We start from the raw sequence: 26,229 nt of genomic DNA on the forward strand, positions 1-26,229 counted from the left end.
CTGAGTTTCCAAATCGCAATGGGGGACGCTGGTGCGGTGAGTGTGGCCGTACTTGTGTGGACAAAGCACAGGGTGTGTAAAACTGGGGAGGGCATTGAAAATCGTGAAGTGGGGCCCCCGTCCCCAACTGACGGCCCTTCCCCATCCAACCCAGGCTCCGATTCCAGAAGTCACAGGGCCGCTGGGTCACCGTCAGCCTCCAGCTGAGAAGGAGCTTCCTGAACTGAGTCACTGCCACTGGAAACCCCAGGAAGAGACCCGAGTGGGGGACGAGGAGGAAAGACAACAGGTCGCCACGAGGAAGACACCCAGGTGCCTCGTGGCCAGGACGCCACAGCCCGGGTATGGAGGCGGCCCCGGGGAAGGAGCCTCCGGACCAGCCCTGTCCTCTGCCCTGACCCCACCCAGCCCCATGCCGCCGTGTGCCACGCCAGCTGCTCCGAGGGCTGCCAGCCGGCCAGTCCTGCTGTCTGCTGTCCTGCCCTGGGCTGCAGGGGCTCCTGCGGTGCCCCCCGCGTGGCTCTGCTGTGCTGGCCGGCCTGCAGCTGCCCGTCCCCGTGCTGCCCAGTGGCCTCCGGCTGCAGCCCAGCCTGCCGTGTGCCCAGCCCCTGCCAGGCATCCTGCTGCGTGCCCGTGAGCTGCAAGCCGGTCGTGTGGGTAGTCCCCGCCCGCCAGCCCTCCTGCCCTGTCCTCACCTGCAGGCCTGTCCCCTGCAGAACCCCTTCCTGCTGCTGACTAATCATCTGGAAAATCAATTCTCTGCTATTGATTTCAGAAGACTTCTCCTTGTCTAGTTATCAAGATTCCATCCGCACATCTCAGTGCTGAATCGGAGGTGGACCCACATCCCATAGGGGCGGGAAATCCGCCATACTTTTCTTATCCATGAAAGCTTAGCAATCTATAAAAAATAAATCTCTGCCCCTCAATGCTGGGTTTGTGTGTGATTTTCCCCTAAGCCCTGTCTCCTTGAGGTTTGCTGTCCTGGACAAGCTGAGGCCAGCATGCAGTCTTGTCCTGGGGCATTCTTCTGGGACAGTCATGCCCCTTGGGAGGTTGAGGGGGGCGGGGGCCCTCTGGGAGGAGCGGCGGCCCAGGCTGTTGAATCCAAAGGGGACGTTCTCCTCAGTGTCTGCATTGAGAACCTTGATCCTCCTTGATCCTCTCCAGGGCTCTCTGGGAGCCTGGAAACGGTGCTGATGAGGAATGATCAATGGGGTGGGGGGCAGGGAGGAAGAGCCCGACGGACCTGCAGCTGCTTGCAATCTCCCGAAGGGCTTTCCAGGGACGAGGTTCGCTGCATGTTGCTCAGAAGCCTGGACCAGGAACCGGGGTGACAGGGGAGCGGATTTCAGCTCAAGAGAAGAAAGGGTTTCCTACAAGTCAGAGCTACCCTGCAGTGTAATGGGCACCTGGCGACTGTCCCGGCTTCTGGGTGCTGGAGGCTGGAAGACAGCAGACAGAAGCTGGCACTGGCCACATGTCCATCAGCCTGGGAGCCGATCAGCAAAGCCCAATGTAGTCAGGCAACAGAATGCAATCAGCACAACAGCAGGGATGAACCTCAGAAACCCTGTGCTGGCGAAGGAAGCCCGGCACGAAGGCACCTGCTGTGTGATCCCATTAGATGAAGCCCTCAGACAAGCTGAACTAATATGTGATTTGAAAAAATCAGAAGAGTGGCTGCTTCTGGAGGGTTGGGGTGAAGTTGACTTGGGGGGATGGGCAGGAAGGACGTTCCAGGTCATGAACACTGAACTCTAGTTAAGGGTATGCTTCCTAAAGTGCCTGAGTGATGTGCACAGCTATTGGTAACTTACTTTGAAATGCTTCACAAAATAAGATGCATGGATATGAGGGTTTCCTGGGTAGGTACCCAAGGAAGCAAATGAAGCACAGGGTCAGCGGTGGATTCTCGGAGTGGACGTGTAGATACTTGCTGTTTAATCCTTTCAAGTTTTCCATATGTTTGAAATTTTTCACAACAAAATGAAAATTAAAAAGTTGAAAATATAATTAAGGTTTAAGGGGTTTAAAATAATTAAAATGTTCATGAAGAAAACAGGAGCCACAAATGGAGTTCCTGCTTTGGTTGGGAAATTAAACCAATAGTGTCTGTGCCGCAGCAAAGTGAATGGGGGTGCAGTCAAAAGAATCTGGGTACTCGGAATTCAAGTGGAATAAGACTGGACTCCAGGTCAGCCAAATATCCAGAGTGCGGGATGGTTGTGAGAAAGCCAGCCCTCCAAGAGAGTTGATGTCTCCAGTTCAAGATGGAGGGCTCAGCCCACCCACCATCCCACCCAAACTTCCCAAGACCCACCGTGGGGACAGGGGGGTCAGCTTACAGATGTATGAGGGCCTTGACACATGAGACGGAAGTAGAAGAGAGTGTGCTGACCACAAGGCAGGGCACAATAGGAGGGGCTGGCCTGGCCCAGGGGCACCGCGCCACTCTGCTCCCGGTGGGCAGGCCTGGGGGAAGGAGGATGGAACGTGGCCACAGGGAGGGGGGCCGAGCGAACGGCTGGACCCAGGGAGAGTGCCCGGCTGTCCCACACCCTCCCAGGTCGTGTGTAGCTCCAGGGCACTTTAACCCCTCACTGGGGGGCAGGGGTGCAGGACGCTGAGGCCCCTAGGAAGCTGCTGGCACCCCAGTCCACAGCTCTCTCATTCCTGCATCTGGGCCCCCATCTCTTACTCCAAACTCCAAAGTGAAGCCCACTGCCTGGCAGACCCCCACCCCAATCCCAGGCGCCATGTCAACTTCCCCACGCAGGTGAGATTTCTCTAACACAGCACAGAATGACACACACGGTGCAAGAGGAGCCCAGGCCACCAAGGACCACCCCCACCCTCACCCCAGCAAACGAGGAAAGGCAGCGGCATGAAAATGGAAGACCAGGATACAAACGTAAAAATGCACCCCACAGGAGGCAGAAAAGTTAAGAAGCAGGGGAGACCTTTTAAAGGTCCTAAATGTAACTCAAAGACATTCAAGAAGATGTTACAGTCATAAGACAAGGACAAGAGGCTTTGAAAAAGAAAAAATTAGAAAATTTACCAAAAATGGTCCACATTTTTAAAATGGCTTCTTTAGTTAAAAGTGAGATGGGGGGCTTCCCTGGTGGCGCAGTGGTTGAGAATCTGCCTGCTAATGCAGGGGACACGGGTTCGAGCCCTGGTCTGGGAAGATCCCACATGCCGCAGAGCGGCTGGGCCCGTGAGCCACAATTACTGAGCCTGCGCGTCTGGAGCCTGTGCTCCGCAACAAGAGAGGCCGCGATAGTGAGAGGCCCGCGCACCGTGATGAAGAGTGGCCCCCGCTTGCCACAACTAGAGAAAGCCCTAGCACAGAAACGAAGACCCAACATAGCAATCAATCAATCAATTAATCAATAAAAAAATAAATCTTTAAAAAAAAAAAAAGTGGGATGGGGTCGACATATGAATGGATAAAGAAGATGTGGCAGATATATACAATGGAATATTACTCAGCCATAAAAAGAAATGAAATTGAGTTATTTGTAGTGAGGTGGATGGACCTAGAGTCTGTCATACAGAGTGAAGTAAGTCAGAAAGAGAAAAACAAATACCGTATGCTAACACATATATATGGAATCTAAAAAAAAAAAAAGGTTCTGAAGAACCTAGTGGCAAGACAGGAATAAAGATGCAGACATAGAGAATGGACTTGAGGACACGGGGTGGGAGGGGGAAGCTGGGGCGAGAGTGGCATGGACAGATATACACTACCAAATGTAAAAAGTTGGCTGGTGGGAAGCAGCAGCATAGCACAGGGAGATCGGCTCGGTGCTTTGCAATGAGCTAGAGGGGTGGGATAGGGAGGATGGGAGGGAGGCTCAAGAGGGAGGGGATATGGGGACATGTGTGTGCATATGGCTGATTCGCTTTGTTCTACAACAGAAACTAACACAGTATTGTGAAGTAATTATACTCCAGTAAAGATCTATTAAAAAAAAAAGTAGAATGGGGAATCCAGAGACCTGTCAGTTTGTCCTCCTCCCCTCCCCTCCATCCCACCCCTCCTCCCTCTCACTCTCCCTCTCTCTCTCTCCTTCTCCCCCTCCCCTCTCTCTCTGACACACGTCCTCACCTCTGAAGTATCTCCCCAGGACTTGGTTTTAAAGTCTTGTCACTTTGACCCCCTCTCTCCCCAAGCTTCCAGAGATCATGGAATTGGCCCGTACGTCATTGGGTATCAGCGAGCAGAGCTTACAGCAAAGAATGGCCTTCACCCTTATGTCTCCACTGTCTTAAATTGTTAACACAGTATGATGAACCAGCCATGACTTATAGCTGACTTTCTCTATAATAAACTTATTTTTCAAGAATTCTTAAGTCCTCATCAACACACTAAGACTCTAAAAAATGACCAACATAACATTTACCAAGGACCAATTCATCCATATCATAACAACTGTAAAAATGCACAAGAGGAGGACATTATATATGAATAAAAGACTAAATTCAACAAGAAGATATAAGAATTAAAAACACATACACACCACACAACAGAGACCCAAAATAAATGAAGCAAACATTGGCAGAATTGAAATGAGAAGCAGACAGTTCTCTAACAATATTTGAAGCCTTGAATACCCCATTTTCAATAATGGACAAAACATCTAGGCAGATCAATAAGGAAATAGAGGACTTGAACAGCACTATAAATCAACTAGTCATGACAAACACATACAGAACACTCACCCATCAACAGCACATTAAACACTCTCCAGGACAAACCATATGTTAGGCCACAAAAGCAAACCTCAGTGGATTTTTTAAAAACTGAAATCATACAAAGGGTCTTTTCCAAGCACAATGGAATGAAGCTAGACATCAATAACAGAAGGAAACTAGAAAATTCACAATATGTGGAAATTAAACAACATACTATTTTTCTTAATGTGGGTCAAAGTCAAAAGTCACAGAAAATTAGAAAATACTAATGATGAATTAAAATTAAAATGCAATGTATCAGAACCTATGGGAGGCAGTGAAGGCTGTGCTCAGAGGGAAATTTAAGGCTGTAAGTGCCTACATTTAAAAAAGAAGAATGGGACTTCCTTGGCTGTCCAGCAGTTAAGACTCCATGGTACCAATGCAGGGGGTCTGGGTTCGATCCCTGGTCAGGGAACTAGATCCTGCAAGCTGCAACTAAGAGCCCGCATGCCGCAACTAAAAATCCTGCACACGCAATGAAGATCTTGCACGTTACAACGAAGATCTCGCGTGCTGCAACTAAGACATGGCACAGGCAAATAAATAAATATATAAATAATTTTTAAAAAAAGAAGTCATGCTTGGATTCTTTCTACATCTGTCTTGGTATTAATTACCACAGCAATTTAACATTAAAAAAAGGAGAAGAAGAAGAAGAATGATCTCAGATCAAAAAACTAACTTAACACCTTGAGGAACCAGAAAAATAAGAGCAAACTTAACCCAAAGACAGAAGAAGGAAGGAAATAATAAAGATTAGAGTGAAAATAAATGACATAGAAAATAGAAAAACAGCAGACAATTAACAGACCAAGGTTGATTCCTTGAAAAGATATACAAAATTGACTAGCAAAGAAAAAAAGAAGGTGCAATAACTAAATTCAGAACTTAAAGTAGGGATATTACCATGAATCTTAGAGAAATAAAAAGTATTATAAAAGAATACTATGGACAATTGTATGCCAACAAATTATAACCTAGATGAAATGGAAATCTTTCCGTAAATACGCAAATTACCTAAACTGACTAAAACAGAAACAGAAAATCTCAACAGACCGCAACAGTAAAGATCTCAACAGTAAAGATATTGAATTATTAATCAATAACCTCCCAGGAAAGAAAAGCCCAGGACCAGATGGCTTTACTGGTGAATCCTACCAGCATGTAAAGAATTAACACCAAACCTTCTCAAGCTTTTCCAAAAACCAGAAGAAAGAACACTTCCTAACTCATCCTATGATGTCAGCATTTCCCAGAGTTAAAGAAAATTATGCACTAGTATGCCTTATGAACACAGATGCAAAAATCCTCAAGAAAATACTAGCAAACTGACTCCAATAGCATATTAAAAGGATTATATACCATGACCAAGTGGGATTTATATCAGGAATGCAAGGTTGATTCAATATTTTTTTAAAAATCAACCAATGTAATATACCACATTACAGAATAAAGGGGAAAAAATGATCTCAATTGATGCAGAAAAGGATTTTGACAAAATCCAACACAATTTCACGATAAAAAAAAAAAACTCAGAAAATTAGGAATAGAAGAGAAATTCCTCAACAGTATAAAAGGGATTTATGAAAACTCCACAGCTAACATGACACTCAATGTGCCGTTCATTGGTATATGGATTCAGGAGGAAATAAAGAGAATATTTAAAAAGAACAAAATATGCTAGTGATTCAACTGAGTGTTGAGAAGTAGGGGAAATAATAGTAAGAAGCCCCAGAAAGATGCTCAGTGGGGGGTGGGGGGGAGGCAGGTGGCTGTCAGGAGCTGCTGGCCCTCTAGGGTCCACCCACGGGATTGGCTCTAGCTTACTGGACACCACCTCTGTGGCTGGACCCCTGTTCCGTGGATCCCCTGGGCTCCAGCCCCTCGGGAGTTTAATGAGTTACTTGTCATGGGATTAGGACGAGTCTCCTCGGGACCAACAACAAGGAAACGGCCTCTGCTGGGCCTTCCTGATGCAACGACACACACCCCTGAGCTGTATATAACCTCCAACCACCCGAAAACGTCACACGGCCTCACCCATCCACTCCCTCACACATTCACCCTCACGCCCTCCTCCAGCCACCACCCCCACCACGGCCGCGTCCACCCCGTCCGTCTGCTCCAGTGCCCTGAGCTACGGCAGCGGCCCTGCCTGCCCGGTCCCTGCACCGGCTCCTGCTGGCAGGTGGACGACTGCCCAGAGAGCTGCTGCGAGCCCCCCTGCCACGCCCCCAGAGGCTGCGCCCCGGCCCCCGCCTGACCCTCGTCTGCACCCCAGTGAGCTGTGTGTCCAGCCCCTGCTGCCCACCAGCCTGCACCAGCCCCTGCACGGCCCTGTGCTGCCAGCAGTCTAGCTGCCAGCCCTCCTGCTGCACCTGCTCCCCCTGCCAGCAGGCCTGCTGTGTGCCCGTCTGTCGCAAGCGTATCTGCTGCACACCTGTCTGTCGCAAGTGTATCTGCTGCACACCTGTCTGTTGCACACCTGTCTGCTGCACACCTGTCTGCTGCACACCTGTCTGCTGCGAGCCCGTCTGTTACACACCTGTCTGCTGCACACCTGTGTGCTGCGAGCCTGTGTGCTGCAAGCCCGTCTGTTACACACCTGTGTGCTGCGAGCCCGTGTGCTGTGACGCCGCCCCCTGCTCAGGCCCCTCACGCTGCCAGCCCACCCCCTGCCCCTCGTCCTGCTGCAGACCCCCCTCCTCCACATCCCTGCTCTGCCGCCCCGTATGCTCCCGCCTGCTGCGTCCCCGCCTCGGGCACGTCCTGCAGCTGACCGGGCACGTCCCCCCAGGGCCAGCCAGGTGCTATGGGCCACCCCCACCTCTGCCATTGCCAGCCACCGGCCACCCTCAGGATTTAACCCAGCACGAGCTGCGGTCTACACCTCTACATGAATGTGAGCTGACCTAGGACCCCAACAAGCAGGGCTTAGCCCATCTGTAGCCTCCAGATCAGGCCCAGATGAACCTGAGACAGCCCTCCCCTATTATGCGGGTCCCCAGGTTTCTCCTGAAAGCCATGGACACCGCTCTTCGCCCCTAGCCTTTTGGGGCCTTACTCTAATCCGTCTCTGCCCCTCCTGCTGCTGTGTGCCGTCCCCTCCCCTCACAGGGGTCTTGAGCTGAGTGAGTAAACTCGCCATCCTCCCCTCAGCTGGTCCTCCTTCCCAGCTGGTTGTATGTTTCATCGCTTCCGGCCCTCGGGGCTGACATGAATGACTCTGGCCTCAGCAGCCTTGGAGCCAAGCCATGCCCTGGGAGCACTTCCAAGGGTGTTGAGCTCTGAGGCCCACCCAGTCGTCCCCATGGCCCTCGACTCCTGCGTCTGCATCTCTGGGCAGCTCTGCTGTGTGTCTGAGACTGTGGTGGCCAACGCCACCTGGCCAGCGGGCCCCTTGGCGAGAAGGCCCCCTTGCCCCCGGCCTGGCTCTCCCTGGTCAGCCTGGGGACACGCAGAAGGCAGGGCCCCGCTGGCTTCTGGCTCCCTGGGACACAGCTGAAGTACAGCGTCCCTGCCGACCACCAGCCGTGCCTGTCCCTCCACCTCCCCTCGAACTGCGCGCTTTATTCAGTCTTCAAATGTCCCAACCTGCCTTGTCTGTGCCACATAGACTAGTGACAACGCCCCCTCCCCAGCCCCGGCTCCCGGCTGGGTGCGGCAGAGGTCACGGGGAAGAGGCCAGCAGGTAGGTGACTTCCAGGGCCCACACTCTGGGGCCTGAGGCCTAGGCTTGCGGCCTGAGGGTGACCCTTGGGGCCAGTCTGGATGGGGCCCCCATGTTTCCCGGAGCCCCAAGCTTCCCATGGCCAGCCCTCATTCCTAACCAGCGTTCCCTCCACCTCCACCTTGCCCCCAGTGCCACCTCTAGCTCTTAACCCTACCCTGCTATTGACGTGACACCTCCCTCCCTCCCAAGAGGCCATGAAATCCAGCAAGACGTTCCCCAAAAGGAGGGGGGTCAACAGTGAATGCCCCCTTAGAGCAGGTCTGAGAGATCACCTGACCCTCCAGTGGTCTCCCCTGGAGAACCGGGTCCAGACTCCCTGGCTGGCTTTTCCAGTGCCACTACCCCCAAAAGGGGGTCCTCAGGGAATATGTCAGTGGAAGTAGGGCCCTCCTGCAACTAGAACTGGGTGGTGGAAATGGGTACAGACAGACTAGCGCCCTACGGCCCTCCTCCTGCATTCTGGGGCTGCGGAGGGAGGTGGGAGTCCTGAACCCAGCCTCCCTGGGGCCCTGCCCCTCCCCACCGCTCTCTACGGGACCCTGCCCCTGCCTCCTGGGACCCTTCTATGGAGGAGAAGGTGTGAGAAATCAGTTCCCTCAGCTATTTCAGGGGCCAGAAAATTCACTGGGGCTCTGCCCACCAGGGCCTCCTCTATGCCTTTAGCAGCCTCCCTCTGGCCAACCCCACCAGCACCCCCATCCCAGAGACCAGTGAACTGTAGGGCCCCAGCTTCCTGTACACCTTGACTCCTCTGCCAGCTTGTGAAACCCACAGGCCCCTTCTCAGAAACACGATAAATTTAACTGCATAAAATATAATACTCCAGATTTCAAGGGGAGACCATTATCATTACCAATTACCAAAAAAAAAAACCAATTTTAATGATGTAGTGAGATGTGGGCTTTTTTACTAAGGCATTAACAAGAGGAGCGGCGGGCCTCAGGCGGATGGGGGACAGAGCGTTCGTGCCTATTTGTGCGGGGCAGGAGGGTGCCGGCGGCTCAGCGGGTGACAGTCCCAGGTGTGGCCCAAAGCAGGTACATCCCTCACTGGCAGCTGCTGCGTCTGGGTTAGTTATGAAGACGAAGGTGCAGCGCGTCCTGCCCAAGTTCACGGCCACTGAATTCCAGCCCCCGACCCTGGACGGAGCCAGCTGCGTCGGGGACAGAGCGCACGCGGACGGCGGCGGCGGCCAGTCACCAACGACTGGTGACCCTTCCCTGGGGCGCCCCAAGCTCAGCGCTCGACCCCCCCAGACGCGCGACACGCCGAGCGAGGCGTCACGGGGGGGTCCGTTCCCCAGCGCAGGGGTCCCCGGAGCGCCCACCTGAGCTCCGTCCCCGTGCGGCGGCACCCGAGCCCGGACACCGCTGACCCCGAGTGCCCCAGCCCGGCGCCACCGTCCCGCCCGCCTGCGCCACGTGGAGCTGCCGAGCCGCCGCGCCCGCGGCCTGGAAGAGTTTCCCGTCTCCCTCGGTTACCCGCGCTGCCGCGGCCGCTGCAGCAACCGCGGAAACGCGCGGGGCCAGAAAGACAACCGAATTTCACCACCTGGGTGGATGTCCTCCGGCTTCTTCCCAGCGGCGAGCGGGCGCGCACACGCACTCACACTAATGCTCACACGTGTTCACGCACCCGCGCACACTCACATATCCACGCGCGCGCGCGCACACCCCGCCTTCCCCTCGGCGTAGGAAGACCCCCTCTCGGTCCACGCGCGCCCCGCGGTCCGGCCAGGCCGGCAGGGGCGACAGCGAGGCCCCGCCCAGAGGTGGGCAGCTCCCGCCTTCGGGGTCACCTCCCTTCCCCCTTCCATCACCCGAGGCCCGAGCGGGGGCGGAGGGGGGGCTCGCCGGGCTGCAAACCGACCGTGGGGTCACCGTGGAGGCGGGGTGGGCATCCTCCTTTTCCTCTCACACCTCCCAGCGGCGGGTAAGTACCCCCTGGCAGTGCCAGAGATGCTCACTAGAGTGGATTCGCCGGAGACCCCCCACAAAGTCCCCAAAGCGCCATTCCCCGACCTGGGGGTGGGATGGAAAGTGAGCCACGAACACAGGGCTCCCCACCCCGAGCCCCAGCCCCTCCGAGGACCGGGACCCGCGGGAAGGAACCGGCTTTCAGGCTTTCTGCGCGGGGCTGGGGGTGGGGTCACGTGGGGGCGTTAGCTTGGGCGTGGCTGCTGGGTGAGGAGGGGTCTCCAAGAGGCTCGGGGAGCCCCCAGCCCCCGGCCCGGACCCTCCTTCAGGCAGAAATGTGTGGTTGGGACGCCGAGGGTGACAGCCGGGGACCATGTCCCCGTCGCTCCCCAGACTTTCAGGATGGGGAGACAAGTGGGCGCCCTCCCATCCCTACCCCACACAGACACAGAGGTCCGCTCTAAGCCCGGAGCTCAGAATCCACCCGGGGGCGGGGAGGGATTGCGGGGCATGGGGAAAGGAGAGATGGGGGGGTTCCGGCTGGAAACAGAGCCCAGACCCCGAAGCACGCGTTGGTGACTTCCTAGATTTTATCCTGGAAAAAGACCTCCTGGAAAACTATGATTTACTCTTAAAAATCAAAACCAAAGAACCAGCATATAGTGTATGAGGTTGCATTATAAACATGAATATTCTTGGTTTCCTAATTTCTGTGCAAACAACGCCCTGGTTTAACGGTTGAGAATTCTTTAAAAGGAAACGGGCGTCAGGCGGACAGTCTGTCTCCAGTTGCCAGCCGCACCCCAGCCCTGCAAAACCGTCAAGAAGGCCAGGTGGGCCTTTCAGCCTCGGTCCCCACACCACCCGCCACTTGGCGGCCTCTCCTTCCTGCGGCCCACGCAGAGTGGTCCCCCGTGCCCGGCTCCAGGGGCCACCTGGGGTGTGGAGCCAGATGAGGCTGGTGTTGAACGGGGCGCCGGCCTGGGGCTGGGGCGGCTCGGACGCAGCCTCGGGGCCCCCAGTGCCAGAGGGCGGGGCGGGAAGCCACACCCACGTGGACAAAGCAGGCTGACGGGGAACCTAGCGGCAGCTTCCTAACTGCAAACTGCTCAGCGGCTTTGCCCACGGCCCTGCTGACGGCTGCGTGAGCCCAGAAGGGGGCGTCGTGCCCTCACAGGACTCCCAGGACCCGGCGTGCGGGCCTCGCCAGGTGGCCAGGATTCCCCAACTCCCTGGGCAGCACTGCCCTTCCTGCAGCGTTTCCATTAACGGAGCCCAAAGGACAGGGTGGAAGGACTCCTGGGAGCCGCCAGCAAGGGAAGGGAAGGGCTTCCTCCCCCCCAACCCCATGCCCCTCGTTGGGCCACCCGCCTGCAGCCTTCACACCCCATCTAGCTTTTGTAATGCGCATCTGTGCCCCTCATTTCCTGGGCACTTCCTCTAGCTCCAGGGATGCAGCCCAGCCCAGACCCCAGGTCTGACCCCCCACCCGCCCCGGGGTCCCCCACACCGGCCGAGAGCCTTGTCCTCGCACGGGCTGGGCTGCAGTGTGACAGCGCGGGCGCAGTGCCTTCCTTGCAGGGGCATCGAGCAAGTGAAGGAGGGAAGGGGGTGCTGAGGGTGCCACGTTCGCCAGGTTCGCGCCTCAGCGCGGCCCTGAGCCCTGGGTGAGGAGCCGCCTCTGACTTTCCCGGGGTGACAGAGGACACCCCGCGGCAGGTCACCCCGCTCCGAGTGCCCCCCCCGCACCCCGCCAGTGACCCAGCCTTGGGGTCCAGCTGCCCCCGCTACAGTTTCCACAGAAGCCCTCCGCCTTGGCCTCCCACCCACGTGGAGACAATGCTGGGCCGGTACAGGCTGAGTCGGGGTGGACGGCAGGCTCTTTGGCCACAGTGGCTGGTCACTCCCTGACCAAGAGCCCAGGTCTAGAACTCAGGCCACCAAGCTGTCCCCTGGCAGGACACCCCCAGCCACTTTCCTGGCACCATGCCCATCACGCCCCCCAGAGTCGTGGACTTTGTGTGGGAGCTGAAGGTCTTCCACTCCTGGTCCAGCCTCTGTCCCAGGGCAGCTGGCCCGGCTTGCTGGAGCAGCGGAGGGGTCCGAGCATCAGAAGACCCAGGCTGGCTCTGGGGTCAGGGAGGCCCCAGGGTCCTGCCTGCCACAGCATCCCAGGGGAGCCCGCCCCACACACCCGCTGCGCGCCCGGAGCCCCGGCCTCTCTGCTCCAGACCCGCCTCACCCTCCCGCCCTGAGGCTGGTCCAGCAGCTGGTTTCCCAGCCTGCACCTCCCACCCGCCCTCCGCAGCCTCATTCGTGCTGACAGCCTGCCAGGGTCAGCTGAGGCTCTCTGAGACTTGACCCGTCCTCAGATGCCCCTGTGCAGAAGGGCCAGCCCCAGGCCCCAGCCCTTATCAGAGGGTCTGCACCAGACCCCGGGCAGAGATGTAACCTCAACTTCCTCATCGGCAAAACTGTCCACACCACCTCCTGTAAGGGGCTGCTGTCTCATGGTCACAGACTCGGACGGGCTTGGGGAAGGGGGACAGGACTTCAAAACCCGAGGTCGTCACAGCCAAGGTCCAGGCACTTCACACGCGGCGGCACAGGCCCAGGAGCAAGGGCTAAGGGAAAGTGAAATCCAAACCCCACACAAAACCTGCGGTGTAACCTCCTGTGCTTTTCAAAACCAAATGCTATCAAAGTGACTTCTTTAACTATTTGAGTCCTGACTAGCCATTATCAAGTGTCTTGGGAGTGTTCCAAATTTAGTTCAATATTATTTACTTGACTTTTATCTTTTCTCCCTGGTTGTCAGTCTTTATAACTGGGTCATCTTTTAACTATTTGCAGCATACCTTCAGGGGAGAGGGGGCGGGCTTTATAAATAACCTTTATTATTACTATGCAAGTTGATTCTGTTCCCAGTGCTGAAGAGAACATGAAGATACACGTCTGTGACTCACCCCACCTGGGAGACACTGAGTGCTCAGGACGACGCAGAGTGGGTGCTGCGCCCCAGACCCCGCGTGCGGGTCTGTCCTCCATGCTCAAAGCCGGGTGGGGGGCGGCGGTGTTTCAGGGCTACAGGTGGGCTCGGCTTCTGTGTGGTTTGCACATCATGCATCCCAAGGCTGTGACTGCAGCAGGTGCAGGGGCCTTGGGGGCCGGGGTAGTCCTTCCCAACACACACCCGGGGGCAGCTCCCCTCCACCCGCACGGTCTGGCTGTTCCCTGGGGGGCTGGGGATTTTTATGCCCCCCCCCAAGTGTGAACACAGGTCAGCGTTCCAAACTTGGGTCATCATGGGCCATCTCCTGGTCACATCACTGGGAACCAAGTGCCATCAGAGCAAAGAGCCATAACACGCAGGGGACTTGGGAGGATTCCAGGAGCCCAGGCTGAGATATCTGCAAATAAACCGGGAGCCACGCACAATCCACCTCCGCGCCACCACCCTCGGTGAGGCCCCGCGCGCCCATCGCTCACTCCCCATCCCGAAGCCCAGCTTCTAGCTTCCGGGTCTCGTTTCCCCTTTACTCTGTTTGTCAGCATTAGGTCCGATAAATAAAGTCTCTTGGTAGAAACTGCAGAAAGGCATGATGTTGTGGTCACTGGCAGGTCAACTCGGCCTTTCTAAGGAGGAGGGGGCGGGATCTCCCCTCCGACTCCGCTCTCCGCTGGAGGGGGGTCCGCGTGCCTGGGGCCCGCCCCACGTGCCCCTCTTCTCGCGGGACAGGACTGCCCGGCCCCAGCGGCAGGCCTGCCCTGTGCCAAGTGCAGCCCTGGGTTCTCTGTCCATGGCGGGCGAGTGACCCGCCAGCCGCTGGCCCTCATTCCTCCAGGCAGGTGAAAGGCCTTCCTGCAGGCCCAGCAGGTAAGTACTGTGGAGGGCCTGGGATGGGGGAGGGTAACCCTTTGAAAGGAGCCCCCACCCTGCTGGCTTTCCTATCGAGAGCGCCTCCGTGCTGCTCCCTTTAATCTTCTCTCCCTCCTCCTCCCAGGGCCACTCAGCACCGTGACCTGGACTCGGCCTGAGAAAGTGGCACTGCACGCCCGGCGCCCCTCCCGCCCCCTGCGCGCGCCCCGCCCCGTGCCCCCCACTTACCCGTGCAGGGCCCCCATCGCCCGGCGCCTCGGCCCGGGGTCGCCAGGGACAAGAGCACGACACACAGAGTCAGCAGGACAGACATGAGGGGCCCGGGTCCCAAGCTCCATCCAGGGGCTCCACACGCGCCCGCACCCGGTAGGCACCTGCTCCTCGCACACCTGGCTCGGCCCTTTCAGGGCGGCCTCGGCCCGGCGGTCACTGTGGTGGCCACAACCCTGGGGCCTGCGCAGGGACAGTGGCGCCCGGCGGGGACGGGGACGCGACGCAGATGGTGCTGGCAGGTCGGGCTGCAGCCTCACTCTATCTCATTCACACCTGGGCTGTGGTCCTGCCCTGCAGGTGACAGCTGATAACATCTTGGCGGGGCCGCGATTAGTCATTGGCAAAGCGCATTTTTCCCAAAGGAAAGACAGAAATAGATCATCGGGAGAGCTGAGAGCAAACTAGAAAACTCCGGGCCGGTGTTCCCTGGGCGCAGGCCCCGCGCCCGCCCGCGGGCTGAGGACAGGAGCACCGGCCACCCGCCGCCGGGAGGATGGAGCAAAGCCGGTGGGCGGTCCTGAGCTGGCCGTGGTCCCCACGCAGCCGCCCAGGGCTTTTATCTGGTGCCCAGCCCTCCCGAGGGCGTGTGGGTTTGTCAACCGTTGGCTTTCAGGAATTTCCCTCCGGAGGGAAGTCAGTCCTTCAGGGGAACAGCTAATGAGGAGACAGGAGCTTCCCGGGAGAGGCGTGGCCGTGAGGCGGGTGGTTCGTTTCCTTGGCGACCGGCCACTGGGCTCTGGCCTCCGCAAACCGCGGTCCACGTGCAACGCTGCTCCAAGCCAGACAGTTACTAAGTGTGATTATTCTTTTTTAAAACCCCTCCGTTGAGTGTGCAAGGACAGACCGGGGAGAGGGGAGGGGGAGAGAACTCACAGGCCCCCACAGGGCACCCTTTCGTCGTTTCAGAGGCAGCGTTATGGTCGTGAACCCCAAGCTCTCCCCGGGAAGCCCCAGCTTCAAGGTGTGGGCAGAGGCCGGTCTGACACAGACGGGGCTTGTGGAGGACACAGACCCTGGGGTTAGGGCTTGGGGGGAGGGGGAGGGAGAGGGAGGGAGAGACAGAGAGAAAGAAGGGGGGGTAGGCAGAGAAAGAATATGTGAAAGGCTCTTCCCATAAAACAGCCGCTGTGACTCCAGAGATTCTTGTTCCGTCTGTCTCTTCGTCTGTCTGTCCACACGCAGGTGTTTTACATCCTAGTCATAGGGTCTCTTTTTCTGGGGTCACATGAAGAACTCTGTGACCCCCCCACTTACACCTGCCCCCTCAGAGTGCCGGGGATCCCTGGGGGGGCCTCCCTCACCGCTGCCCCAGGGCCCCTGCCCACCCAGGTCCGGCCGGACCCACAGGGTAGGGAAGGAGACTCTGACCCCGCGGGCCCCGAGGAGCTGTGAGACGCTCACACACGGTACAGATGCGGGCACCATTTGATGAGAGGAAGGATGTAGTCCCCCCCAAAGAGGGAAGGCCTGGTCTTTGGAGAAGGGACAGGAATTTAAATTGAACAAATTGAGCTTTTCTCTTTTCTTTCTCAATTGATGAGAACTTCGGGGTCACGGTGGCCCTGGGTGGGGCAGGGCAGGTCAGAAGGACAGGTGACTTCCCACAGGATGGGCAGGTGGCCCCTCGGGCAGGGCCACCAACCCAGGCAGCGTCCCTGTGACTCCTGCTGACCTCGCCACATGACCAATGACCTCTGACCCCCAAGTCTCTTGCTGACCTTTAACTGGTTGATAAAAATAAAAGCATGTATTGTTTTTTAACAGCCAGATTTGAAAAATCAAAATTATGTTACCTGGAACCCTTCCAAAAAAGTTTTCCTTCTGTTACATTTGACCCAGTAATACTAGTCAGACTCTGGATGATCCACAAGGGTCTTTAGTGAAAATTTATTCATTTTTAAAGCTACAGAAATATGTGCCTGAACGCAGAGAAAGCTCAGAATTTCCTTCTCTAGACTGGTTCCCGTGTGACCCTGGACAAGTCACATAAATGCTCAGAATTGTTTCCACATCTGTAGAAAGTGCCTCGTAAGCCCTGCACGGCAGGGACGTCCTGTGAGCTACGTGCTGGGTTTAGTTCACATGAAGCAGCATTTCTGCAAACGCGTCCCGGTCACACGGCTCTGAGGGACTCAGCCAGGGTAGGGGGATTCCACCTCCCTCCCCGGGGACACACAAGCGCCCAGGAGTGGAAGCCTCTGAGCCTTTGGCAACAAAGAAAGCGGCTTACAGCTTTCTATCCCAGCTTTCCCCAGGCTCATTTGCCGTGGAAATCGCTTTTCCCCACATCACAGGCACTAAAGTCACAGAGATGTGTCCCCGGAACCCACTAAGACAAATGCGTGTGTGAAGAACAGAGCACGACCCTGGCCCTATCTGTGTGATTGTTCAGAAGCTGCGCGACCTGTTCATAGATGGGATTTCCCTCTTGGGAAGCAGGCTGGGTAAGTCCCGGGAAGAGCAGGCCGGAATGCCAGCCCATCCTGGGTCGGCTAACTGCCTCCAAATGAAAGCACAGGAAATCTCCCGAGAATGTCCCCAAACACATCCTGCCTAACCGGTGCTGACTGCCCCTCTCCACTGTGTGTCCACTTCTCTGGAGCTGTTCAGCCCGGAAGAGAGGCTTGTATCCCAACCAGGGGTGATGCTTCCTCCAGGAAAATGGGGAGAAGTGACAGGTAAAGGAGAAATTTGAAATGGTAACTTTGGGTTACAAAAACATATCACCTAATCCCCTGGTGTTTCTATTAAACTAACCTGTCACTTATGCAGACTGTTGAACCTCAGTGGTTTTTAGTAATTTAAAGACACAAACACTCCTCTGAAATATGCCATAATTTGGTATTTAATGACCGTTGTTCTAAGGATGTTTGGAAATGTCTCTGGGGAACAGAAGAGAACACTTGGCATGTGACAGTGAGTGTCAATGGACTTGGGAGGACCCAGCAAGCTTGGGCAGTGAGGATAGCCGACCCCAGGCTAACTGCTCCTGGGCCAGGCCCCCTTCCAGGGTTGGGCTCCCACCTGGCATCCAGCTGTGCTCCCATCAGTCACTGACTCACCTGGAGAGGAGCACATGAGACCCACTGTCTCCAGGAAATGCAGGCTAGAATTCCATTTTGAAAGTGATCTAATAAGAGAGGTCTCATTAGGTTATTGAGTCAGAGAATAGAGCATGCTTTTCTTATCACAAGAAGCGTTCTTTAGATTACTAGGGCTAGTAACCCTTTGTCTGCTAAAGGGTTACTGCAAATATTTTCTCCCTGTCACTTCTTTTTTGATGCTTTGGTTTAAATGCTTTTTTTTTTTTTTGAATACTTTTTGATGCTTTTGTCTTTTGCCAGGTATTTAAATTTTTTATTTAGTCAGCAACAGTTTCCTTAAGACTTGTGGGTCTTGAAGGACTTTTCAATTTCTCTGCTGTTGTATTTGTGTAACTCTATTCCTTCTGGAGTGTGGTCTTGAATATTTGGAATGCAGTGAGTTGAACTCTATTTCCAGAAAGCTGTTATGCACACGCAATTTATTAAATATCTCTCCTTTCCCACCACCTTGAAATGTCACATTTATGGTGGATTCGGCTTCTACGTATACTTGGATCCATTCCACTAATCTCTGTTCTACTAACCTCTGTCTCTTTTCTTTCCCAGCATATTATTTTGACAACAGCATTTATAATAAGTGTTCATACAGACAGATAGAGGATATACGCACTAGTATTCACTTTTCAAGAATGTATTAGCAATTCTCACGTATTGTCCCATATGACCTTAAAAACGATTGGTTCTCATCTCTGCCTCGCAAATGAAATTTGAACAAATGAGCAAAAAGCATTACAGGAATACCTATTGGAATGGCAATAAGTTTATAGATTAATCTCAGAATACTGGATATTTTTATGATATGAAGTCTTCCCACTCAGGGATATGTGTATCTCTCTGTTTATTCCAATCTTGAATTAAATTCATCAAAAAAATTATAGTTTTGACTATAGAGATTCTGTACTTTTTCTGTAAAGTTATTCCTGTAAATATCCTATATATTTATTTATGATTTTATCATCATCATGAACATAATCCCCCCATTTCCACTTGTCGTTGGTTATTGCTAGTATAAAGAAAATTGGGGGAATTCCCTGGCCGTCCAGTGGTTAGGACTCCGCGCTTTCACTGCCGAGGGCCCAGGTTTGATCCCTGGTAGGGGAACTAAGATCCCACAAGCTGTGTGGGACACAGCCAAAAAAATTAATTAAAAAAAAGAAAAGAAAACTGGTTCATTTTTGTACAGTTATCTTGTATCTAACAACTTTAAATTTACTAAGTGATTTTAGAATCTCTTGTTTTTCTAGACAAACATTGTCTACAAATAAAAATAATGTTGGCACTTCTGTTTTTTTTTTTTTTTTTAAATTCCCTTGTTTTTCTTTCTTTTTTTTTTTTTTTTAAAGGATTTTCTTATTTATTTATTTATTTATTTATTTATTTTTGGCTGTGTTGGGTCTTCGGTTCGTGCGAGGGCTTTCTCCAGTTGCGGCAAGCGGGGGCCACTCTTCATCGCGGTGCGGGGACCGCCCTTCATCGCGGTGCGTGGGCCTTTCACTATCGCGGCCCCTCCCGTCGCGGGGCACAGGCTCCAGACGCGCAGGCTCAGCAATTGTGGCTCACGGGCCCAGCTGCTCCGTGGCATGTGGGATCTTCCCAGACCAGGGCTCGAACCCGTGTCCCCTGCATTAGCAGGCAGATTCTCAACCACTGCGCCACCAGGGAAGCCCCGGCACTTCTGTTTTAATAAGTGCGCCAGCCTGTCTTCTTATTTTATGGCATGATCTAGAGCCTTCAAAACAACGTTGGACACAGTGACAATAGCGAGCTTTTCTCATTCCTGAGTTCAGTGGGAATCACAGTAGAGTTTGGAAGCATATCATATTAAAGAATTTTTTCTCTTTTCCTCTTTTCCTTAGAGGAGGAAGGGCTGCTGCATTTTCTCAAATACTTTTGCACCTCGATTGATATGATTTCACATATTTTCTATTTAATTTGTCAATGGAATTAATCACAAGATCTCTTCCTAATGTTGAACCATCCTTACATTCCTGGGGTATAAAGCACACAGGGTCGTGGTGCATTTTTCTTCTGATACACTGCCGAGTCCACCCAACGTTGCACTTGGAATGCTTGCTTTCATACTCACATCCTTCTCTTCTCCTCGCTCTCTTCCCAGACAGGCCCCTGGGGCTCAGTCTTACCCCCAGACGCAGGGGACACAGGCTGTACCTCTGTGCTGAGCATCAGGCCGTATTTGCAGCTACTCACCTGACATCCCCCACCCGCCGGCATCTCAGAGGCACTGTCCCACTGCTCCCCACTCAGCACAGACCCCGTCCTGGGTGCAGGCTAGAAACCCAGGACTCATCCTTGGCACCTCCCTCAGGAAGTCCCATTGAGTTTACCCCCAAATACTCCTGCCTCCTGCCCCCCGCATTCCTGGTCCAGCCACCCCCGTTCCACACTGCCTCTGCTCAGCCATCTCCCACGCCCTCTGGGCCTCCTGCACCTGCCAGTAGCCACCTCTGCAGACTCCAGACCTGGCCTGGTTGGTCTCCCTTCAGTGGCTCCCAGAATAAAGACAACATCCAGGGTGTGGCCTGGGGTCCGGCCCTGCCCGCCACCCAGCTGCAGTTTCACCTGTCTACACACACGCCACGTCCAGGCTGTGCCTCTTCCTGCCCCGGGCTGTTCCAGGTGGGGCAGCTCCCCACCACCCTCCGCCTCCCTGGCCTGATTAACTCCTGTGGGGAAACCTCCCTGCAGCAGCTCCCTCGTTCAGGTGACCCTTTGAATGATGTCTGAAGCTCCGGCACCCAGGCCACACCTTGTAGGGCTCAGCCTTGTATCCTGGCATTCAAAAACATGTAATCAATGAGCGAACTTACTATCTTGATCATGGGGTGATACTAAGGTTATCCCAGCTTTATAAAACGAATCGGGGTGCTTTCCAGGCTTTTCCATGGTCTAGAATACTTTGACTATGGTAAGAATTTGTTTTCTGGTGATAAACTGGGCCTCATTTGTGAAAATGTTTGGGCCTTCTTCTTCTTGCAACATTTTAAAAAACTTTGCAAGTCTACAGAAAATTTGACAAAAAATGTGCTTTAATGCAGCAGTTGTTAACGCTTTGTCATATTTGCTTCTCTCTCATGCCTATATGTGCCTATAGAAACTCTTTTTTCTGTTGAACCATTTGGACATAAATTGTTAACATGACCTTCACCCCCAGATATTTCTGCATGTGTTTCCCAAAATAAGGACACACTCCAATGTTTCTACAATAAGATTATCATACCTAAGAAAAATACCATTAATCCAATAATGACCATATTTAAGTTCCAGACTGGGACTCTTTCAATGATATACGTTTCAAACAAACTTACAATTTCTTTTATGTTTATTTGTTTACTCTTTATACTTCTTCATGAGTTAATATTGATGACTTATTTGACGAGGGATCAGCGAAGCGGCCTGAGAGCTGACTGTCATACAGGCCAGTGCGGACGAGGAATCCTGCGGCAGCTCCAGAAGCATCAAGACAGAGAAAAGATCTCTGGGTTTGGAAAGCGTGGGAAACGATGGAAAAACCTGAATCGTCTTCTCATCCTTCAGCTGTGGAAGAGGAACTTCACGGAACTGGAATGAGCGGTGTAGTAGGGAGGTTCATTCTGCCTTGGGATTAAAGGTGTTTATAGGGGGGTCAATGCCAGTCTCTTCTTTGCCCTTAAGAAAAGTTTCACTGTATAACAACTACTTTACCCATAAAATATTACTCATTTTCATTGTATAAAAATATAATTAAGCAAAAAAGGGGAAAGGGTGTCTCTAATTCTAGACAATCACTTTTAAAATTTTAGTCTAGATCTTTCCATAAGCCTATATGTAAATATATATCTGATACAGTTTCACAATGTGACATTATGTCATACATCTTTGCCTAGACAGAGGCAATGTAGAACGGTGGTTAAAACACAGACTCTTAAGCCAGAATTCCTGGCTTTGAATGCTGGCTCTATTAATTATTAGCTGTGCAGATCCTAGGCAAATCACTTAACTTCTCTGTGCCTCTGTTAATTCCTGGGTGAGATGGGCATAATGACAGCCCCTGTCTTGCCAGTTTGTTGGGAGGGTTACATGAGGTGGTATATACAGTAAGTGCTTAGAATAGCCCCTGAAGTATTGTGAGCACGAGATACAGAGCCACTGCTGCTTCTGTTGTTCACTTACTGTACTGTGAACAACTTTCCAATAAATACACACCAGTCTCGTCATTCTAACGGCTGCTCCCTGATTCTCCATGACGACACTCCTGCTGGTTAAATAAGGAGAGTTGCATCACGTGGCAGACGCGCAGGCTCAGTAGTTGTGGCTCACGGGTCTAGTTGCTCCGCGGCATGTGGGATCTTCCCAGACCAGGGCTCGAACCCGTGTCCCCCGCATTGGCAGGCAGATTCTCAACCACTGCGCCACGAGGGAAGCCCGAGATTAACATTTAAATCAGTAGATTTTGAATAAAGCAGATTACCTGCCATAAGGTGAGCAGGCCTCCTTCAACCAGTTAAAAGCTTCAGGAGAAAGACTGATGTGATTTCAAGGAGGAGGGAGTTCTGCCCAAAATCTGTATTCAGGCTGGAGCTGCAATGTCAGCTCTTCCCTGGGCCTCCAGCCTTCCAGCTTGCCCTGCAGGTTTGGACTTTTTGGACTCGCTAATCTCCACAATTACGGGAGCCATCTCCTTAAAATCAATCTCTCTCTCTCTCTCTCTCCTGTTGCTTCAGTTTCTCTGGCGAACCCTGACTACTATAGCTAAGGCAGTGCTTCATAAATTATCTTCAGGACACACCCTAGGGTGGAGAGGGGAGCGCAGAGTGGGAGGAGAAGGAGGAGGAGGAATTGAGAAGGTGAGGCTCCTGGACACTGACCCCTCTGCAAAAAGAGCTCTGCTTTTACTGTGCTTATCAACTGGAGTTCCGTGTGATGTCATTTGAGGGGGAAAGGGTCTCCTACGTTAAGATTTAAGTCTAGAAACCACGGTGGTAGGGAAGTTCAATGTGATCCATTTACGTGGATCCAGATGGTAGGATCTATTCTCAGTGGGCACCTCTATTCCTTGAGTAGGTTACCACACGCCTTAGGCACTTATTTACTGTTTTCTACACTATTCTGCCCTAAAATGACATCCCAGAAGCTTCTAAGGGACTCTTTGTTATAACTCCACCCAGACAAACCCTGTCCAAGAGCTCAGCATTATGTCATATTTATGGTTCAAGGAGACCCTGGCAGTTTTCCTTTGAAGGTTCTGGGCTCGGCCAGGTTTGTCGCAAATGTGGCCCAGGGAAGCCCATTCCAGAAGGAAGGAAGGCAGCTCACTGTCACCAGAAGCCTGCCTGGAGGAGGAAGCCATGCCGAATTTCTAACACCGCAACCCCCGTCCCAACCCCGAGTAATTGTTTCTAGAAGCATGTTTACTGCTGGAGTGGTCATCTCTAAAGGCTCCACCCATTATGTTGGGACCAAATGTGGGATGGGGGAGTGGAGTTGGGTAGAAGGAAGTATGACCCTGCTTTTCCCCCACTAACAGGCTTTTGGCTTATTTTAAATACCAAAAGCCGGCTTCCCTGGTGGCGCAGTGGTTAAGAATCCCCCGCCAATGCAGGGGACACGGGTTCGAGCCCTGGTCCGGGAAGATCCCACATGCCGTGGAGCAACTAAGCCCGTGCACCACAACTACTGAGCCTGCACTCTAGAGCCTGTGAGCCACAACTACTGAGCCCACGTGCCACAACTACTGAAGCCCACGTGCCTAGAGCCCGTGCTCCGAAACAAGAGAAGCCACTGCAATGAGAAGCCCGTGCACCACAACGAAGAGCAGCCCCCTCTCTCTGCAACTAGAGAAAGCCCGCGCGCAGCAACGAAGACCCAACGCAGCCAAAAATAAATAAATAAAATAAATAAATTTTAAAATAAGTAAATAAATACCAAAAGCTGCATTAGTTTAACCACTCAGGTTAGTTTTATTAGCTGGTTATAAAAAGGGAGCAGATGCGAAGTGGCCAGGTAGCCAGGGCATTCTGCTTTGTGCTATGTCTGTGACTACTGTGCCCCAAAGGCAGGACAAGGGACGTCGCACATCTGCCCTGTGGAGGCCAGGCCGCACCTCTCAGCCTCGGCGCCGAGGCCACCAGGCTGCTTCCTCCCCCTGGCCCACCAGGCCTGTCATTTCCAGCTGGCCGGGGGCACCAGTTCCCACCTCCAGGCCAAGCCCATCCTTGCCACACAAAGCATGTTCTTAAAATTCTTTACAGATTAACCTACATTAATCTAAGCCCGATAAAAGCATAAGTTTTACCTTCTACTCGGAGCTGCACTGTAATTTCCCCCAACAACCTGGTGAAAAGACCAAGAAAACGTAGCAACCAGCAGCAGGGCCTGGAGGGAAGCTGCAATTACGGGCTGCAGGCGGGCGGGGCAGCACCCACTTCAAAGGCTGCGGATGGGGGCGGGAGCAGGCAGAGCTGTAATTAGCGGCCGCCGCCGAGGAGCAAGGAAGCCGTGCGTGCACACTCAGGGCGGCAGGAACAAAGGCCCCACTGTTTGATGTGAATCCACCCGAGTCCGGGAGGGGAGGCGTGCACCTCCACCCTGCACCCTGCACCCTGCACCCTGCACCCGGGGACCCCGCCAGCCGCCCTCCCTCTGCCCAGTCGGTGCAAACTCAGGGATGCAACAGGCCAGGCTCTGGGGAGACCAACGGGGCTCATCCGCTCCCTATCAGTGCTGGCCCGGGTGCCCCAAGCAGGACGGAGATGGGCGTGGTCTGCCTCCCACCCTTGGGGGGCATCTGCCGGGACAGGGCTAGGTCTGCGCCCTGGCCTGCACCCTCTCGGGACCCCAGCTGCCCTTGGCAGGCAGAGGTCAGAGCCTCCCTGGGGCTGGGTGTCCCGGGCACCTGAAGAGCAGGGGCCCCGCCCTCCCCACCACGGGGACCTTGGGATCTGGGAAGGGAAGCCAGGCTTGGGGGGCCTCCAGAGGGACCTACCAGAGAGAAGAAAGCTCGGGGTCCAGGGTGACCACCCACGGGCCACTTGCCTGATGGCCAGTTGGCCCCAGACTGGCCCCAAATCAGAGTACTTTGGCCTCCATGTTGGTGTCTTAGCCTTGTTACCTTAAGACAAACCATGTCTTCCGAAGACACAGGCTGTGCGAATGCTGCCCTGGGGCACCGTGTGCCCAGTTTTAAATGGGTTTCGGGATAGTGACAATGAACGCATAGTGTTCTGGCTTAAATAGAAATGGAGTTTGGGGCACTTGTGGACTCTTAGTCCTGCATCGAGATCTTCTCTCGTGATGTCTTCTTGCCCAGGCAGGCGTGGGTGTCGCTCTGCCTGGCTGGCGGGGGTCGGGCGCATGTCAGAGCGCATGCGGTCTCTCCGTTACTCCCACGAACGCCGGCCCGGCCTCAGCCTCTCTGCTGTGTGTGGGACCGCGGGGTCAGAGGCCGTGTGCCCACCCCGGGCTCTCGGCACACCCCCTCTTCTTCCTCAGCTGAGCCGCCTCACTCCCCCCGACCAGGTCCACACACCTGCCCCCTTGCCCTGCAGGTGAGCCGAGTCCCGGGTTGCTGCAGCCCCTGGGGATGTCCAGCCCCTCCTCCTCTCCACGGCCCTCATTCCTGAGGGCGCCCCTCCCTCCGAGCCCCTCCACCTCCCCCTACCAAGGGCCATTCACTCCACCTGCTAAGGGAGGCTCCGGGACAGCAGTTCTGAAAGCCCGGTGCCTGGGACCTCCTGTGCCCTGACCCGGGGCGCAGGCTCCCGAGGGGCTCCTTCCCCACCCTGGAGAGTCTCGTGCCCCCTGGGCCCCCTCCTCACTCGCCCCCTCCTGCTCCTGCCTATCAGCACAGACCTCGAGCCCTCTCTCCCCTAATCTCGCGGAGCGGCACCTCCCGAGAGGAAGGGCTGCGTGCGTTCTGGAGCGGCAGGTGTCCGGGGGTGGGAGGCGGGGGGCCCGCGTGGGGTCCCTGTCCCGGGGGGCCGAGACCCGTCTCAGGTCTGCGAGCGGCTGACCTCCATGCCCGCGGTGCCCGCAGCCCCGGTGTCCAGGCTCGTGGCTGCGTCTCTGCCCCTGATCCCTGGCTTCTCCCTGGTCTGTCTTCTCACAGCTCCACTCAAGGGTGCCCGCTGTTGGATTAGGGCCCACCCTGCCCCAGCTGGGAAGGTGGGCCGGGCCAGTGCCACCGTCCTTGCGGTGGGGGCCTGGGCCTCGTGCCCCCCGCGGGAGCTCGGCATTGAGAGCGGCCGGCCCTCTGACCCAGCGGGTCCCGCCGGGGACACTGTCACAAACTACTCCCACAGAAGCACAAGGACAGAGAAGAAGGCTGTCAGCAGCACCGGTGGAGGATGGAGGCACCCTGGCCATCAGCCGGAGGGGCCTCGAGTCGGGGGGCAAGTGCGGGAGGGGGGGGGCACGTCGGCACGTTCCCCACGCCGCCTGCGGCTCGGGAGCCCGGACGGCACCGAGGGCGGTGAGCGCCAAGCCCCACGGGGGACCGCAGGGGACCTTGCACCGCGCAGGCAGCTGCAGGCCGGCGAGGGGAGCTCACCGCCACCCCCGACCCCGGGCACTGGAACCAGG

General features: G+C 54.6%; 2 protein-coding genes across 2 annotated transcripts in view; one reads left to right on the forward strand and one right to left on the reverse strand.

The window, feature by feature from the left end:
* TSPEAR (thrombospondin type laminin G domain and EAR repeats) overlaps positions 1-14,590 on the reverse strand; it is an 83,363-nt gene extending 68,773 nt beyond the window's left edge. The window contains exon 1 of the mRNA XM_057545495.1: positions 14,504-14,590. Within this exon, the coding sequence (XP_057401478.1) occupies positions 14,504-14,588 (85 nt within the window). The 5' untranslated portion in view covers positions 14,589-14,590. The remainder of the gene's footprint in view (positions 1-14,503) is intronic.
* Positions 19-7,662, forward strand: LOC103009288 (keratin-associated protein 10-3-like). The gene is given in 6 exon segments (XM_057545633.1): positions 19-36; positions 155-289; positions 495-633; positions 6,829-6,888; positions 6,891-7,001; positions 7,004-7,662. Coding segments are annotated over 6 exon segments (1,122 nt in total).
* Positions 14,591-26,229: the final 11,639 nt, after the last annotated feature.

Source organism: Balaenoptera acutorostrata, chromosome 4 (genome assembly GCF_949987535.1).
Source record: "Balaenoptera acutorostrata chromosome 4, mBalAcu1.1, whole genome shotgun sequence".
Taxonomy (NCBI): domain Eukaryota; kingdom Metazoa; phylum Chordata; class Mammalia; order Artiodactyla; family Balaenopteridae; genus Balaenoptera; species Balaenoptera acutorostrata.